At 38.5% G+C, this 12528-nt stretch overlaps 1 protein-coding gene across 1 annotated transcript; it reads right to left on the reverse strand.

Annotated features, from left to right (window-relative positions):
• Nucleotides 1-311: 311 nt before the first annotated feature.
• On the reverse strand, nt 312-12319 carry LOC5578524 (actin cytoskeleton-regulatory complex protein pan1). The gene is made up of 2 exons (XM_001663865.2): nt 11354-12319; nt 312-1533 (listed from the first exon to the last, which is right to left on the reverse strand). The coding sequence occupies exons 1-2, from the start codon at nt 12052-12054 to the stop codon at nt 471-473; spliced, it is 1764 nt and encodes a 587-aa protein (XP_001663915.2). The 5' UTR covers nt 12055-12319; the 3' UTR covers nt 312-470.
• Nucleotides 12320-12528: the final 209 nt, after the last annotated feature.

A 12528-nucleotide genomic window follows, 5' to 3' on the forward strand; every position in this document is an offset into this window, starting at 1 on the left:
AAAATTTCCTTGAGCAAACCCCCGGACTAATTCATGCAGCTATTCCTGAACGAATGTCTGAAAGAAATCCCCAGAGGAATTCCTGGAGGAAGTCGAAGTATGAATTTCTGGTGAAAATCCTGGTAGGGACATCGGAGGTACTTCGGTAGAATTCCAGGAAGAGCTCGTGGAGATTTCTTTTGGCGGTCTTCCCCAGAGGATTGCTTGGAGAAATAAGGAGGTGTCTCTGTATGAATTCCTGGAGCATTGTTTTCCCGCCTTCCTTCAATCAAAAAAGGTTTCAAAAACGTATTCAGAAATAAAACAACAAGTTGCAGATTTTTGGTATTTAATTGCAATTATTTTGTACCACATTCGTAGCTAACTTCAAGTCATGTTTGAGCATTTGACAATCGCTGAAAACGTATTCCTAGAAATAAATTACGAGACCTTTGACTAGAGTATTTCGAGATGGGAACGCATTGGTTTCTTCAGTCCGAATCACTGATAACTTCCGCTTTGATGGTATCAACTACCGGAATCAATCCACTAACCGGTAGCATTTCCTGACTAATATCATTCATTCTGGAATCGGCACCATCGGACTCATTAGTGGCAGGTGGAGGTGTACCGCAACCAAAATCATCGCCGATATTCACAGTGCTGCTAAAACCTTGCAGCATGTTGTTCAAGTCGTTCAGTGCTTCAACAAGTGAGCAGACAATTTGTTTCTCATTGTTGAATCTTTCTCTCTCAACATTTATCCTGCTGCGTGATAGGGCCAAATTTTCACGCTGGATGGACACCAATTGTCCAAGCAAAGATTTGATTCCTGATTTTTTGGGAGCAGCAGGTGCAACCGCTACTGGTGGAGGAGGATCAGGCTTCTTTTGGGGGATTGCCATAAGGCTTGTCGTTGAAGTTATTACTGGTTTGGGTTGGATAGCTATCTGAGTCGCTGGGGTTGTTTTAACTAACGGTGTTGGAGTGGTTGTGTAGATGTGCTTCGAAGGAGTTATAATTTGTTGCTTCTGACTTCCAGCCGTGTTGACGAAGAGAAGTTTCATTGGTTGAACAGCACTAGAGGCCGGAGTTGAAGCAGCCGATATGGTCGCGTTGTTGGCGATGGATACAGTTGGTTTAGTGTAGAGTTGAATTGGGGAGTTGAAGTTGATCTTCGGGGCCTGTGGTTTTAGAAGGAAATTGGTAGGTACAAGAGATATTTTTCCTGGTGTAGTTGAAGTGGTGTTGGCAGCTCCAGGGACAATGGTTACATTTTGGCCTGAAGATTGAGTGATCATATTCTGATTTGGAACGATTGTGGAGATGTTGATTCCAGAGTTTCCCGTGTAATTGATTATTTTTATAGTCCCAGGAGGCTTACTCGGCGTTGGGACGGTAGTTATAGTCGGCATCGTGGTAGTTGGGGCACATGTTACCACTGAGACGACGGCAGAAGATGTCACCGGTGTGCTGGTTGGTTTATTGGTTTGGGTATTCGCTTTGGATAGCTTACGCGATGTTCGTCTACGTAAGCGTGCTTTCCTACGTTCACTGAAATAAAATGAAATAAATATACAAAATGTTACTGAATTTCACATACGATGTGTTGGGCATAAAATAAGCACAGACAAGCAGACATAACATCTAGAACAAATTTCTTTAAAATCAATCGCCCAGTTCACCTCATTATCATCTCGTGAGCACGTTGCACGAAACAGTATTTCGTGCAACAAGATCTGCAGATTGCGGTAGTGTAAAACATCAAACGCGAAGAAAAATGACGCGAGGGCCTCTGGTTGTAAGATTCAAAACATAGCGTATTTGAAATGATCGTTAAATGAGTGGTCGAAGGAAATTCCATAAGTGTCTGTGGAATAACTATAACGTCGCGCTGGTTCTTCTTCTATGTAGGTAACCTCGTGGATCCAGTTTTTGCTACTTCCAGCAAACGTGAAATGTCTAATTCTAAAATGTGTAATGCCTCGTGTATGCATGCTCGTTAAAAATGCGTCTATACGTACGAAGACACGTCTATTATTTGGTTTATTTATCACATGATGGAAGCCGTCCAGATAATTGTAGGAAATGTGTTAGAGAGCAGGTACATCACACACCCTGCAATGGAGATGTCTTGGGTAAGAATTGTAGAGGTAGTATTTCAAGTGAATGAATTGTAACTATCTTTACATAGACATGAAATAAAAGAGAGGAGCTGGCTGGTAGCGATATCAGTTAGTAGCCTGCGGTTGAACGGAAGCCTGGTTGTTTTGTTGTTTTTTTTTTTTATTTCAAAAAAGTGATGCTAATGCTCATCACATCATCTGGAGCAGCTCAGATATTAATTTGAGTGGGTATAGTCTGATGGAATAGTTCTTCATCTTCTTTTTGGCATTGCGTCCACACTCCGGTCAACAAACTGTAATCTCTACATTGCAATGCGCATTTGATTGATTTCAAACAAATTTTAAGGATACTCTCCGTCTTTCGAAAATCCAAGTGATTTGTATGATGCGATGGTTTTCAAGAAGCATGTCCTCTACGATCTGTGAAGACTACAATAAGCCCCAAATGGAATTCCGATCTGACTAGAAGGATGAGGAACAATGAGGAAAGAGTTGGAGCAGACGCCGTTCAGCTGGATCAGAATCTTCCATGTCGGCTAGCAAGGCTCTTCGATCTGCTGAACGATCCGGCTGAAAACAAATCTTTGCCAGTTTGAGTGAAGGGAGTCGGTTGAACAAGAACCTTGCAAAGTTTAAGGATTTCCAAGTGAACAGAATTCGCATACATAATGGTGACATTACTTCTTCTGGTGTTGACTAGGACGATACAAAATTTCAAAATGTTTGAAAATCCAATCTCCCATATATATCTATCTATTCTTACTATAAAAATAGAAAAATATCGTCCCATTGTAAAAACTCATTCTGCAAACCTTAATGAAGTTTTCTGCTTTTGTAGATGTTTGCAGAGCTATAATCCCATATGAAGCTAAATAATTGCAAACAAACTTATAAATATCTCTTTTTCTATCCGTCGGATTAAATCGCTCTCTTCAGCATTTTTTATTTTGGTTTGACGAATGAGTTTTCACTTTGGGATAAGTTTGTACTTACCTTCCAATACTAACATGTATGGAACATTTTTCTAAATTTCTCCATAGTAATTCCCATATAAACCTACACAGTTCGAACGAAACGTGTACATTTTTGAGACATATAATGCACATAATTGGAGCGTGGAGTTTCATGGATATTTACATGATATATCATGTAAACTTCAATTATATGTCATGCAATCCAGCAGGATCCTATGTGGTTACATGACATATAACACATTTTTACATGATTTCAGACTCAAATTTACATGAAGTCATGTTTACATCGCATATATGAAGTTTACATGACTTGTAATGTTCATTATTTTTAACAGTGTACATCATCCTTGGGCTACCATTACCTAGCAAGCTGAAAATTTCACAGAACACTATTTTTATGATAAGGATATTAGGGAAGATATGGGAGATTGAATTTCCAAACCTCTTCAAATTTTGAATCGCCCTATTCAACAAGCTTTTAAAAAACATGAAAATGAGGAGCTAAAGCGCTGCTTAGAATATGTGCAACATTTGATTGTAACTTTATATATCATATACTTTTGTTCAACAGCCACAGCTGTTGTAAAGCACTACTTTAGCCAGACATGCCCAAAATTTTTCAATCACGGGCCATATTTCAGAAATAATTTTTCGCGGTGGGCCAAACTATTTCCAATATTTTTTTTAACCAAATAAGAAAACTAAAATTCCTTTGAAATAATAGATAATTGTTTTTGAACATCCTATTAAGGATTAAGTACGAGTCCCACTCAGTATTCTATAATTATCTTGCGAAGGAGTTGTGTTAAAAAGTATGTCAGAATTTAGTTTAAGAATTGTTGAAAATCCTATCTGAATTTTATATTAGCATCTCGTCAAATATGTTATAAGAATCCTACTCAGAATTTTGTTACAAATCTACTTATCATTATTTGAAATCCTGCCTAGAATTATGTGAGAATCCTGTGTAGCATTTTGTGAAAATCCAACGCAGGTTTCTGAAAGAATTATTTGTAGGATACCTTCACTATCTCCATTCTAAAATCCTATTGTAGAATCTGTCAGATAGGGAGTCGATGCCGGTTATGGACCCTTTACGTATTATGGACACCCTACAGAAAAACATAAAATTAACTCTCAAAGCAACCTTATTCATATGAAAATCCACCGGGAAAACTTTGATTGTATTGTTAGTCAGCAGTTTCAGGCAAAATATATGGTCTAAAGTGCATAAATACTGAAATTTGAACAGTTTTGTAAATGAAACCACACAAGAGGGTCCATAATAGGCATTTCCAGGGGGGTCCATAATAAGCACGTCGGCAGCGAGCCGGATTACATGGGAATCAAATGGAGGATCCATAATAGGAAACGTCAAATTTGTAAACATATGGACCCTCCTGGGGTCCATAATAGGCATTCAGACAACAGTTTTCCAAATGTATATTTCGCTGGAATGATCGAATGATTTTGTATGTTTCATAGGCGCACTACAAAGTAAAGGCATTGAACTTGTTGTAAGACTTCACAAAACGTATATCCGTCCAAGATATCATTGCGGAAAAGCGTCGAGAATGAATTTCAGCTACTAAGGGGTCCATTACTAGCATTGAAACCCTATTTGTCCAGGATTTTAAACGAATTCTGTTAAAAATTTGGCAAGAAATCCAAGAAGGCTTATGTGCTAACCCTGCACAAAATTTTGGTTCTGTAGCTTTTGCTGCTAATGGTTTTGAGGGAATTTTATTTCAGTTTTCCATAAAATTAATGTACTGGGTTTTGGAACAATCAAGTCTTTGTTGGAAACTGCAACCACTAACAGAACACCAACACAGGGAATTTCGCGTGTAGAAGAAATAAAGTGGATTTAATTACCAAAACTTAACTATGTTGTCTCAACGACCAATCGACTCAAAGTTCGGGATTCGGGACAAAATGTGAAGCTTGATCCCGGGATTACTTAAATTAAAATCAAAAAACACTTTTTTTCCGTTGAAAGGGAAATGCAATTTCAGCTGTACAATGATTTAACAATTAAACTTGAAGCGACAATATTTTTTTTAATCAGTAAGTTCTTAAACTAATAAATTACATATTATTAGGGACAATGGAAATTTGAGGAAAAATACTTGAAATTCCGCGACAGAGTTAGGCGATAAATCCATAATTTGGCGGCTTTGTCGCGGTCTCATACTTTTGAGCATATTTTAAACAAAAAAAAAATAAAAATCAAAATAAAATATGTATAAATTTGGGTAAGAAAGTTGCACAAGTTAAAACTAATCAGTTAGAAAATCATTAATGGAACCTGAACTCCAAAACTGAAAAAAACATGTTTATCAGACAACAACTGAAATTTACAGCGTTTATCATATTAAATTCCTCGAGTTTCACTCATATCGCGGCATTTTTCGGTATTTCCTAAATTTTGTGTCAAAGGCCAAATTTCGCGGAATTCGTGGCTACCGAGAAATCGCGAATTACCATTGTCCCTACCTACATATTATATGTTATGAATTTTCTTATTAAGTAACTGCAAAGAAAAACAAAGCTTGCCTTGGTTAATAACTATTTTTCCATTTTTTAAATTTAAATGAAAGTATGGTCAACATACTTTTGGGAACTTGTAATCAGAAGACACAGTGTGTTTGTTTGACAAATTGGGACATGAATTTGCGAAAAAATACGCGTTCTAGTGAGAGCGTGCGACCACACTGAGAACTCAATGCATACTGAAATTCGTGCCGGCAAGTATTCGGCTTATAGGTATGCGGCTGTAGAGCGTAAGAACTCAGTATCCATATACAATTCGCTCTGTTTTGTAATCGGGAGATACAAACGCGGATTGGGCATCTAAGTCTGAAAGGGACATAGATTTGCGAATAGAGACGGATTAATAGTTAGTACTCGGATTCAGTTTGGCTTTCTATTCCGCAGACTCATAAGGTGTTCTGTAGCTTAGTTGGTTAAAGCGCCGGTATAGCGTACACGGAGTTGTGAGTTCGTGTCTCACTAGAACGCGTATTTTTCGCAAATTCATGTCCCAATTTGTCAAACAAACACACTGTGTCTTCTGATTACAAGTTCCCAAAAGTATGCTTCAGATATACCAGCAAATCTGGTATATGCCAGTAAAGGGCAAACATTCATTAATGTATGGTCAACATTCAACATGTTTGATAATTTGAACATTTTATGATAATAACTGGGGGCCTTCCTTAGCCGAGTGGTTAGAGTCCGCGGCTACAAAGCAAAGCCATGCTGAAGGTGTCTGGGTTCGAATCCCGGTCGGTCCAGGATCTTTTCGTAATGGAAATTTCCTTGACTTCCCTGGGCATGGCGTACCTGCCACACGATATACGAATGCGAAAATGGCAACTTTGGCAAAGAAAGCTCTCAGTTAATAACTGTGGAAGTGCTCTTAGAACACTACGCTGAGCAGCCGGCTCTGTCCCAGTGGGGACGTTAACGCTAAGAAGAAGGAGAAGATGATAATAGCTAACTATGTACTTATTCTATTCATTCATGATACTTTTTCTTGAGGAAAAATATCAATGTTTTGCATTCAAATAATCCGGGTTTTATCAAATTTTACGTTCATCTCGGGAAACCAACGAAAAATCCCGAAATTACTCAAATCCCGGGATTTTTTGTCCTGGGATGGACACTCTAAACACCATGCAATATGCTTTGTTATGCGGCTTAATATATAATTGAAAAGCGCCTTTTCGTTTGTTATAAAGTGAATATACAACAGGAAGTTGTAAAATAGCAACTTGTGGCGTATCTACACAGCCTGTTGGATGTAAACAATTCGTTTGACGTTTCACGCACTTTTACAGCTTGATAAAGTGGTGTAAGCGTGGTTATAACATCTTATAAACATCATTATAAAATATTTTATAAACCGTTTTCGATGTAGAACAAAAAGGTTTGTATTTTGCCTTCGATACATACTGTGGTGGCAGCAAGGATAACATCGAGACCTCTGGATACTGAGATCGTTGAGTTTGATCCCAAGTGGTTCAATTGTGTGTGCGTACTTTAATTGTGTAACATTGGGAACACTTCATTCAGCTACTTATGAATTGGATTCCGGCTGTTTCAAGGAAAATAATATTTATTCGATAATACAGTGAAGCTGTATTGCGGAATAGTTGAAACGTGCCTTCCAAACATGTTACACAGCTACTTGTTGTATAACTGTCGAGATAGAGCAATGAATGGTATGCATAAGAACTACCAACACAGCTTTTTTTTCCTCATCTGTAGAGCCTTTTAACCACTGCTTCCATTATTTAGGAATATTGTGGTATGACCCATATTTTATTTGGTGCTCATCAAATATCCTTTCACAATTGCGATGTGATAGACATTGGTTGATGTGTCATACTGTCCCAACTAAGCACAACTCGTTTTATAAAGTCTATTACCCTATTAGGACTACCTTGCCATATTTCCAAGGGCTCTAATAACCCTTTTCCAAATGCTAACATTCTTTGATCAAGCAATGCTCCGCAGTTGCAGAGTAAATGCTCAGCAGTTTCGTTTTCAGCTTGACAAAAACGACACTCAGAGGATTGTATTTTTCCTATCTTTTTAAGATGACACCTACTTGGGCAGTGACCGGTCATCAGGCCAGTTATTACCCTAAGATTTCCTTTAATAAGATTCAATATAGCCCGGGCTTTAGCTAGACTGGGTTTTATGAATCTTTTCGCTTGCTTGGATGTATCCGTGGCGTTCCAATTGGATTCTACCATGGACATTTCCCAATTTTTCAGTTTCATCCTGAGAGTGCACACAGTAACACCACAGAACGGTTCATGGCCGACAAAGCTCGAAGCTGCACCCTGTCTTGCTAGATTGTGATTGTCGGCGATTTCATTCCCCACTTCGTTACTTCGTTCCTACTGGCCAATTGCTTCAGAGAAAGATTGCATTCCCACACTAACTTTGATCTACATGTGAATGCCTTTAGAGCATTCAAAGCTGCTTGACTGTCCGAGAAAATACAGATCTTTGCAAACCTATAGTTTCTTTTGAGACAAACATTTGTACAGTTAATGATGGCTTGTATTTCAGCTTGAAACACAGTGGGACTACGCCCCATAGCGATTACCTTGCTGATACCAGGGTCGAAAACTCCAGCTCCAGTATTGTCGCCTATCTTTGACCCGTCGGTATAAAATACAATAGAACCTGGACGTAAACTTGGCCCACCAGAATCCCAAGTATAGCGGCTTGGTTTAACCACTTAAAAGGGAACATCATAGTTGGTCTTCGTTGTCATCCAATCTTCTATTGTTTCATATCTGAATTTAAATTGAATTCCTTGATGATCTTCATCAATCCAATCAAATTACCATCTAGTATTTTATTAAAACGAATAAACTGCAAGGCATTTTTTGCAGCTTGCAGTTTAATGAATTGATGCAAAGGCAGTATATTAAGAAGGTCATCCAAGGCAACCGATGGTGTACTTTTCATTGCCCCTGTCATTGATATATAAGCAAGTAGATGAAAAAACCGAATTTAGTACTATACCATTTAATTCCACTAGAGTTTGTATCCTTTGACAGATACGCGTATTTCAACCTCAACCGTAAGGCCGTCTTCAGTGTCGTGTACTAAATTCGGATTTTTTCATCTACTTATAGGTATTCTACTAAACAACTCGAAGATTTATTATCAAGTCGTTGCAACTTAGCCAGCTTCTTCTGAGCGGTTACATTATTTGTCTTGGGCCACCATACCAGTGAAGCATAACTAATTTTTGGTCGGACTATTGCTGAATAAATCCAGTTTACCATATTAAGTTGCAGTCCCCAAGTTTTTCCTAGGGCTTTATTGCAGACCCATAGGGCATTAGTACCCTTACTTATGACCTTGCTCAGATGAGAGTTCCAGTTCAATTTATAATCCAAAGTAACCCCAAGGTGTTTAACTTCTTCCGAAAATTGGTTTAACCCTCTCTTTCCTACACCATTTGAGAGTAATGTTTAACGCAGTTTGCAACCGATCGAAAATCGTGTTATCAAACTTTCCACGAACCAAGATGGCCACATCATCGGCATATCCAATTACCTCAAAACCTTGATCTATTAAATTTCTAAGGAGTTCGTCTACTACAAGAGACCACAGTAAGGGCGATAACACTCCTCCTCGAGGACATCCCCTCGTATATCTTATAGATATTTGCGCAGCTCCTAGATCAGCATAAATTGTGCGATCCTTGAGCATAGTCATAACCCATTCGATAACACATTTATCCAAGCCCCTTGCTTCAATGGCTGAACTCATAGAGCTATAGGATGCATTATCGAATGCTCCTTCAATATCGAGAAAAGCAACCACGGCTATTTCTTTGGTTTCAAGAGATTTCTCGATTTTATTTACCAGCGACTGCAGCGCCGTAATGGTAGATTTACCTGATTGATACGCAAATTGGTATTTACAAAGAGGCATTTCTATTAAACTTGTTGACTTGATGAAGTCATCAATTATTTTTTCCATTGTCATTAAAAGAACAGAGGCTTATACGTCTAAAGACTTTGGGAGTTGTTTTATCCTTTCTTCCAGCTTTTGGAATGAAAACAAATCGAACCTTTTGCTACGCTTTTGGAATATATGAAAGCGCAACACTTACTTTGAATATTTCGGTTAAGATCGACAACACAGCTTAAAAATAGCTGAATAGATTCGAGATTTATAGTTAAAAGTATCACATAAAAGCTTTCGTTCGTATGTACAGCGCATTTACTCAGCATAGAGCCGTATAAAGAAGAATGAGAATGTTTACATTTGCAGTAAATGTTAGTTGAGCCAGAACTTGTAATTTTCAATCTATTGAGAATGCTTCTTCCTCTTCTTGGCATTGACGTCCTCACTGGGACAGAGCCATCTCCGCATTCGTATATCGTATGGCAGGTACGATTATACTCTATGCCCAGGGAAGTCAAGGAAATTTCTCTTACGAAAAGATCCTGGACCGACTGGGAATCTAACCCAGACACCTTCAGCATGGATTTGCTTTGTAGCCGCGGACTCTAACCACTCGGCTTAGGAAGGCCCCAATGAGAATGCTATGTTGATTATTGAAGTTTCTAAAAAATCACAAAATTAAATCGGCTCCGTAATGCCTTATAATACTTGAGCCTGTACATAATTATTTAAATATTGTCATGGTTAGTTCTTGTAAAATTTGTTGATTTTCATATATTCATTGATTGATGGAAACATATTGATAATTCACGAAACGCGAGATTAATTAACTAAAAACCAACGATTTTGACAATTACATCTTTTCAAGGACGTAATTGTGTATAAGGATTTTTTTTAATTTGCTCAGATGTGTAGATTAGGTGTATTAACCATCTGGCGTTCATAAATTTGAAAGTTATTTTTGTTTGATGATAATGGGAAATGAAGAACCTGAATTTCGAGATATGTATGCCTTCGATACATCTTCACCAAAGAAGAAACAAAGACTTCCATTTCCCTTGCAGTAGCTCAACATTTTATGGCACATAAGGTAATAAGTGTACTGCAATCTGTCAAACTTGGGTACCTTTTGCTGTACCGAGAGACCATTTACAGTACTATAAGTGGTACCCATTACGAACCAGACTACTGCGTCTCTATTCGTCTCTGCCACCACCTTAATGTTATAAATTATAACTTTTTTATGGCTCTAGTACGTCCCTTTCTCACTTTAAAACAACATTAATTGTACTTATACAGTAATGCTAGCTTTATATATACCGTTCATATGCATAAGTTGCTGCTTGACCATCATGATTACTTGGGTAGGCTCAAATATGACAATGGTACAAATCCCTTAATAAGAATTCTTATTCAATTTGATTTTCAATTCAATTTACTGACTCCGTATCCGGTCTTTCGATACTAGATACGTTCACTAAAATGAAACAAAACAAATACACGTAATGTTTATTTCTGATGAATTGCACCTATAGCTTCTAGCACGTGCTTACCGGCATGTAATGAACATAAAACAATTATTAGACCACCTAATGCGCAAACGCAATAGAACTGTAGCCATTCACCACAAGGACTTAAGAACTGAAGTCATTCCAATCCTGTTCACATGAACACAAGCTGTATTTTCAGCGCATGTGCCAAACGAATCGTTTTGTTTGCTACCATCCACCCGTGGGGTGTTTTGACGTTAGCATCAAGAAGGGATAGCAAATTGAATATCATTCGTAAGAGATATGCACTAATTTATGATCTGGCTACAATCATACTTACTCGTCGATGTCGAAATCCGACTCATCGCTATCATCGCTTATACTATCATCCTCGTCGTCTCCATCATTTTCAAAGTCTGGATCATTAGGATCGTCGTCATCCTCATCCATTGGTTCGTCTTTTGGTATCAATAAATTGGGCTCTTTAAGCTCAATCTGTTCGGCATTTTTAAGTAACTCTTCAGTTCTTATTTCTTTATCATCATCAGCACTCGGTTCTAGTTTTACTTGCACCTGATCAGTTGATGCATTATCATCATTCGATGGACCAGCTTCGGAACTGGACTGCTGATGATTGTTACCAAATATTGGACGGCTCATAATTTCATCCATGGCTTGGAAATGCTTCCACGACGTGACTATGCCAGCATCATGATCCTTTTTGACGCGATTATAGAAGCATTTGACATTCTTGATCCTTGTGTTCACCTCTTCAGGTGATCGATTGTATCCATATTCTCGCATTTTTTCTGCCAACTGGGCAATCACTGGGTGTTTCTTGTGAGATGTCACCAAAGTCTTCTGAACTTGAGGATCTCCCCATAGTGAAATCAACAACTTGGTTTCTTCAAAATCAAAGTTGGGATTGCGAAGATGTGGCTTCTTGGGGCCACCCACTGAACCTATCAACACTTTATTAGTAGACACCCACATGTTAAACGAATTTCCGTCCGATGTACTACGTTTAGGGCGTGCACTCATAGCTCTGGTGTGTAAACATTCGTTCAAACGTCCATATTTTTACCTTCCAAAGCTAAATTTTATCTTGTTTTACTTCCACTATTAAAAAGTACGCTACACAGCGCAATAGGCACAAATCCACTATGAAAAATCGATATTTTTTCTCTCCTACCCAATCCTCGTTGCTTTATCAGCACAGGGAGCAGAGAAAAAAGTTCACGCTTGCGAGCAAAAACGAAACATGCGCCATCAACGCCGGTGCACCAATTCACGACTAACTTGCTGCACCACCGAGCAGGCGTTTAGAGAGGGTAGTCTGGAACAATCAACCCTCGCACGAGGAGTTTTAAAGGGTGGTTGAAAGCGTGCGGTGCGCAAGACGCACATGCCCAGTAATCCTGATTTGTATCCTGTCGTTCATATACATGCAATCGTTTGCCTAGCGCCAGAAGCATAAATTTATTGCACTGATCGTGTAAGCGTTCGTCGCATGTG

This window comes from Aedes aegypti, chromosome 3, assembly GCF_002204515.2.
Source record: "Aedes aegypti strain LVP_AGWG chromosome 3, AaegL5.0 Primary Assembly, whole genome shotgun sequence".
Lineage (NCBI taxonomy): Eukaryota > Metazoa > Arthropoda > Insecta > Diptera > Culicidae > Aedes > Aedes aegypti.